This window comes from Cygnus olor, chromosome 2 (assembly GCF_009769625.2).
Source record: "Cygnus olor isolate bCygOlo1 chromosome 2, bCygOlo1.pri.v2, whole genome shotgun sequence".
NCBI lineage: Eukaryota > Metazoa > Chordata > Aves > Anseriformes > Anatidae > Cygnus > Cygnus olor.
In genome coordinates this window covers 140716590-140722538 of record NC_049170.1, presented here as the reverse complement: position 1 = coordinate 140722538, position 5949 = coordinate 140716590, and the positions used below count along the sequence as shown (strand labels likewise).

Sequence of the window (5949 nt, the reverse complement as noted above, 5' to 3'; positions counted from 1 at the left end):
CAGTACCTTAAAATGCCTCCAAGCACTTTTCAGCCATTGTGAGAAAGAGATAGTTAAATGAAGATGATAAAAGTATGCAAAAGCAAAATCAGATGGTCTTTATGCCATACAAACAATTAATGTTATTTATTAACAATCGAGACACCTATTGTGGACTAGAAAGTCTTCCTAAATAATTTTCATAAACATATCACAAAAAATGCATGACTTTAAAGAATTAAATACACCATTTAAATTCAAATTGAGTTAGATAGGCATAAGTTTAAAAGCACATGGCATATTTATCTGGGAATATCAATACCCAAAGTAAATCAAAGTTTCTTGGATCACAGAATGATATTCAACTTAAAGATGTGTCACAGAAAGTTTCAATCATTTATTAGTCTACTTCAGCAAACTGAAAATGCAATGTGTAACCGTGCTGGTTATTTGTATTTATCACGTTAAAGATTGTAAAAAGGCAATCTCTACAAAGCACGGATGCTCAGCCAATACTATTCGAACTCTTTACAGTGACCCATCTTATTCAACAAGAAGCTTATTTTCTTCTTTGCTAAATCACTTTGTCACTTCCATACATATTCCATCCGAAGGGGGCTATTAATAAGCACTCTGAAGTCAGAAATCAATAAGGGAAACACTACTGAAAGCGCTTCTCCACGTCCCATGACGGTTACTTTGAATGGAGTTCCGTAACACAGAACATCAATGAAGATGCATCAGATCAGCGCCACTGATTTTAGACCAAAACAACGCGCAGTGCCTCTTCCCAAACGCCTCACGCTTCTTCCAGTCCCGACCGCTAGACTTGCTCGGCTGAATAATCTCAAGCACGGAAAAGTTTACGAAGTTGGGACTGTCGCGTGTCACAGGCAGGAGCGAGCACTGCGGACGCTGCCAGGCACAGACCCTTTCCGTGGCGAGCCCCCAGCACACCTGTTTCTGGACGCCGAAAGCGGCCCCAAAGCGCCCAACTCCCGAAAATCGCCCGTCGAGCGCGGCTGCGAGGCGACCCCCTGGTTGGCGGGGGGGGGGGGGGGGGGGGGGGGGACGCGGGCGGGGTGCGGCGTGGCCCCGCCGCCGGGGGCTGCTCTGCCCAGGGCTCCCCCTTGGGACCCTGCTCGCCCCTTTTTCCCCCGCGGCCCCGCACTTTTTGGCACCCCCCGGTACTTACGGGCAGCCCCGGCAGCGGCTCCGCGCAGCGAGGTGCCGAGCGGCGAGGTGCTCGCCCGGTGCCTCACGCTGCTCTCCCGGCGCTACCTAGGCTTGGGGGGTGGGGGGGGCGAACAAACAAACAAATAAAAACACAACCCGGGAGCGAGTCCGCTCCGAAACTCGGAGGAATAGTTTGAACGGACGAGAGGGAAGGCAGCAACAGATCTGAAGGGAGAGAGAAATAGGACGGCGAGCGGGCTGCTATCCCCTCCTTTCCCCCTCTCCATCCTCAGCCTCCCCGGCAAAGTTTGGGCGCTTGCTCCTCACTCCGGACCCCCCCCTACGGCTCCCCGCAGCCGCCCGTGCCAAGCCCGAGCTAGAGACAAGTCTGTTAGAGGGAGCCCCCCTCAGGAAACTTACGTTTGATCTGCCGGGGTTTGCTCTGTTTCCTTCGGGACATGCTGCCGGGCTGCCGCTCCTGCCTCGCTCCAGGTACGGGAGCGGAGCTGAGGGGGGGACAGGGGTGGCCGGGGGCCGGCTCAGCCGACGGGGCGCATGGAGGAGCCGGCGGCCGCCCCGAGATGCCACGGCAAATGACAGGAGAGCCGGGAGAGGGAAGGAGCGTGTGTGCCTGTGCCGGAGGACGAAGGGAAGAGGGACGGGGAGATCGGGGCGGAGAGCGAGGGGGGGAGAGAGAGAGCAGCAGAAAGAACGGAGGGAGGGAGCGGGGGAAGGAGGGAGGGAGGGAGAGAGGAGGAAGGAAGGGAGGGAGGGAGAGAGGGAGGGAGGGGAGAGCTGGCTCCTCGCTCTCTCTCTCCCTCTCTCGCCCGCTCTCTGCCGTTGCCGCTCCGCTCCGCTCCGACTGACAGGCGGCGAGGGAGGGGGCGAGGGAGGGGCTTTCGGGGCAGGGGGGGTGGAAAGAGGGGGGCGTTCGTCCCTCAGCTTTGACGGGCGCTGCCCGCTCCCAGATGCAAGCAGGCGTGTAAATCGCCTCCTGCCTCCGGGGTGGGGGGACGTGGGCACGGGGGGTGCCGAGGCTGGAGGTTTCAATCGTCCCGGCGCTGTGGAGGCTGCCGGCGGCGGGGGGAGCCGCAACTTTCCTCAGAGGGAGCGGGCGGGAAACTCCCCAACGGCCGCGCGGCGGGCACGGGTCCTGGCGCCCCGCTCAGGGCGTCCGCCGCCGTGTCCTGACGGAGCGAAGGCTCCCTCCTACCCCGGGAGGCTCCGAGGCTGGGCGGGGAGGGCAGAGCTTTCCTCCGGGGGTCTCCTCACAGGGGTGTCGCCGCCCCGCCGGCGCTGAGTGGGGGGACGCGGCGCTGCCCGCGGTGCCCTGTCACGGCGGGTACTGGGGGCCTGGTCGTCCGTGGTTGGCCCTGTGATGCATCGCTGCTTGGCTTTTAGGTGAAAGATGGAGATAAACCAACCGTCTGCGTCGTCTTTAATTGGTTTTTGCCCTTGTAAATAGTTATAATAGAGAAATGTGTTCCTCGCACGGCCGAAACCGAGATCTGACGCTTCTATTACTAATTAAGTGTTCTGACAAAGCCAAATCGTCAGCTATGCTTGTGTTTACAGTCTGTGTCTTTAGGACAAAGTTTCTCTTGAACATGCTGTTTTAATGGCCTAACTCATCTAATTCCCATATACACTTGTACAGTCTGCTGTGAACAGCCCGTGCTTTCTATACCTTATCGTGTTGCTTAGCATTGCACACATGTTACCAGATCTCAGTGTTGTCAAACATTAACTTTGCAAAAATCTTGGAAAAAAAAAAATCAGCCTGATTTCATTTATGCCAAGAAGGGATACTTGATACTGAAACATCTTTATTACCATGTTTCCAGAAATTTCAGATCTGACATATGAATGTACTACGATGTCAAGTGACTTCTTACAACTTCACTAGCAAGAAATAAAAGCTTTCTGTTCACTTAATTGTTAAGCATTTATTTAGCTCGTATGTGTGTAGTCCAAATACTCTCAACAGAATCAGTTTTTAGATTGACCTTTCAAAACTTTGAATGATTATTTGTTTGAACAATATTGCAAAAGTCTTCATACAAGCAACATAAATTCTAAAAAGGCAATATACTAAAATTTCCCACCATATTTTTTATAAAATAAAGTTTGTAAATTATAAGGGAATTTGCTAAAACACTTTTCATCACACAAGAGAACACGATAGAAACTGTAAATGGTATTAAATATTGGGTTTTCAGATACTTTAAAGGGTTTGAGTAAATAACACGTTCTTTTGTTACCTGAAGTGACTGTGGTGTGCCAAATTTGTATTTCAATTTATTCTCCAGAGGTGCAGGCTCAAGTTTAAATACCAGTGTAGTAGTGGTAGCATTTTCATAGTAGTGGTCGCATTTTCAAGAAGGTATTCTATGTCAGTAGACAAACATAACAGTCGCCACCAAATGAAATGCTCTGTTATGGCTTTGTTGCAGAATGAGGCTAGAACAGGAGTCTGGACAGACGAGATACCCATCTTTCAAATTAAAGTTAGTATTATTTATATATGATTTTTATCCATTCTCAGCATTTTCTTAAAGTCTCAGAATTAGCAATGTCCTTTCCTTCAGATAGGTTGACCATTTCTGATTCTATTTTGTTGCCTGCCTTCCACACAGTGTTTTCAGGTCAAAGAGGTAATTTGGCAGATATCAACTTTATACCTACTGCTGTTTAAATGTAAAAGAATGGAGTTGGGTAACCTGTTTCCAACATTTGGACAATATAAAAACTGCAAATTGTAAAACACTATTCGGCCACTGTAACTTAAAAAATAATATACTTTACATAGTATAGAACAGTTATAAATAAGTGATAAACAGCAATGCAAAATGAAGCAGTGCTAGAGTCTGTATCACAAATAAGTGTTTATTCTCATATACTGTTTAGAGTAAATTACATAAGAGCATCATTATTACGCTGACTCTTACTTTCGTAAATATTTAAGCAGCAATGTAAGTTAAGTTACATATTTTGTGCATTCTGAGTTATTAAAGCCATATTCTACTTTGTCAGCTCGAAAGAGGGCATATAGAGATGTATTAGTTCTTTGACAATTCAGAGAGATATGCTTGATCACTTAAGGGATTATTACACTTAGTCATTTCGGTGTGTTTTGGACTTGTTTTAAAGCTTAAGAAGTTGTTTATGAAATTCCAAAATGAAACATACATATGCATGCTGTTCTAAAATGTAATTAACAGCATAAATTAATGAACAGTTTTCCCTAATTTGCAGAGAAACTTGCAGTTAGTACATTTCAGTACTGTGTGAAAATTACCCATTTTGTTTAGCAGAATGAGTAGCACATAACATGAAAAGAGATTTAACAGATGTACCAACTAGATGAGACCGGGCCAGAGCGCAGCTCAAGAACTACATGGTCATTGATACAGTTTAATTGTTAAATCTCAGGTGCTATTCACCACAAATAGTTTTCAATAAGCAGTATTGATAAGGCCACTCTGTTGGTGAGGAAGGTACTTGCGTCAAATGGGAACGAGTCATGTGGTATAGCTTTCTCTTAGAGAAATAAGCCCTGGAGAGAGAGTCATTCAGCCTAGAATTTTAAAATCTTAGGAATTACCTCTGCAAACACAGACCCTATCAAAAAAATGTATGATTTTAACTGAACTGCTATAGCTATGATGTTGTCCACACCAGGGCTGTAGTATCTATGCCATTCACTGGCTCTTTAAATTCATCTGTTTGATACTGCCAGTAGCAACCAGAGAGTGCTCACAGAGTTCCTTTGCCTGCTCAGCAGAGACAGTTACAACATTTGAGCATGGGGACTGGGGAAATAGTGTCTCTAGTGCGTGTGTGTGTCCATAAACAGGGTACAGACAGATGACTAGAAATAATGGAGTAACAAGTATAGTTTAAAAATTTAGTAGTGCTCTTTCAACCAAAATGATAATTCAATGTGAGCACTGGTGGTATAAACCCATTTCAGTAGACATATGCTCTTAGTCAATTGCTCAAGAAGAAAACTCCACAGAAACCTGCTTCTTAACCAGCTCTAGCATCTTTACTTCCACTTGTCTTAATATACCTTATGAAGATTCTACTAATATTTATAAAACCCCTCTAACTGAATTGTTATCACAGTTCAAAACTTAAATTCTTGAAATGCCAGAACTCTAGTAAGAAACTAGGAAAATTGTAGCTTAGATTTCTACAGTTTTCAAGTATGGGCTAAGTCTTCAAGTATTTTCCACATAGATAACATGCATTTTTTTTAAAAAATGCCCTTCTTTGGTGAACACTTAATGATTTTTAAAACAACCTTTCCATTCCATCACCGAGAAAATACTAAAATACTAAAATGTTCTCTCAGCAGCAGAATTAATCTCTTGACCAGCAAGTATGGATTTCCTTTTTTTTTTTTTTTTTTTTGAGAAAAGGCTTGTACACTGAGCAAAATCACTTCAAACTTCTCAAATAAATCTGGATGTAGGCTATTTTATGGAAAGATATTACTGATATATAATGAAGATATCCCAACATTTAGGCAGCACTTGAGTTTGGAAGAACATCTGATGTTAAAAATACAATGCAATATGTTCTGCTGGTTCTTAGGCTTTGATTTTCTTTGTAAGGACTTGGATTCTTCCATGACCTTAATCGTACTGTTTGATTCTTTAGCTCTGACTGAAAAAGAATAAATGTTGGTACTTTCTCAAGTATATCCACTTACAATGTTAGTATACAATGTAGCTTTAGGTAACTCCATTCCTCTCAATAGTAAAGTAGTTATTTAGGCTGACGATGAAA

At 45.0% G+C, this 5949-nt stretch overlaps 1 protein-coding gene across 2 annotated transcripts in view; it reads right to left on the bottom strand.

Annotated features, from left to right (window-relative positions):
* ZFPM2 (zinc finger protein, FOG family member 2) overlaps nt 1-1901 on the bottom strand; it is a 312130-nt gene extending 310229 nt beyond the window's left edge. For both annotated transcript variants that reach the window (XM_040546682.1, XM_040546683.1), the window contains exon 1: nt 1576-1901. In XM_040546682.1, coding sequence (XP_040402616.1) covers nt 1576-1615 — 40 coding nt within the window. In that variant the 5' untranslated portion in view covers nt 1616-1901. The remainder of the gene's footprint in view (nt 1-1575) is intronic.
* Between the last annotated feature and the right edge of the window lie 4048 nt (nt 1902-5949).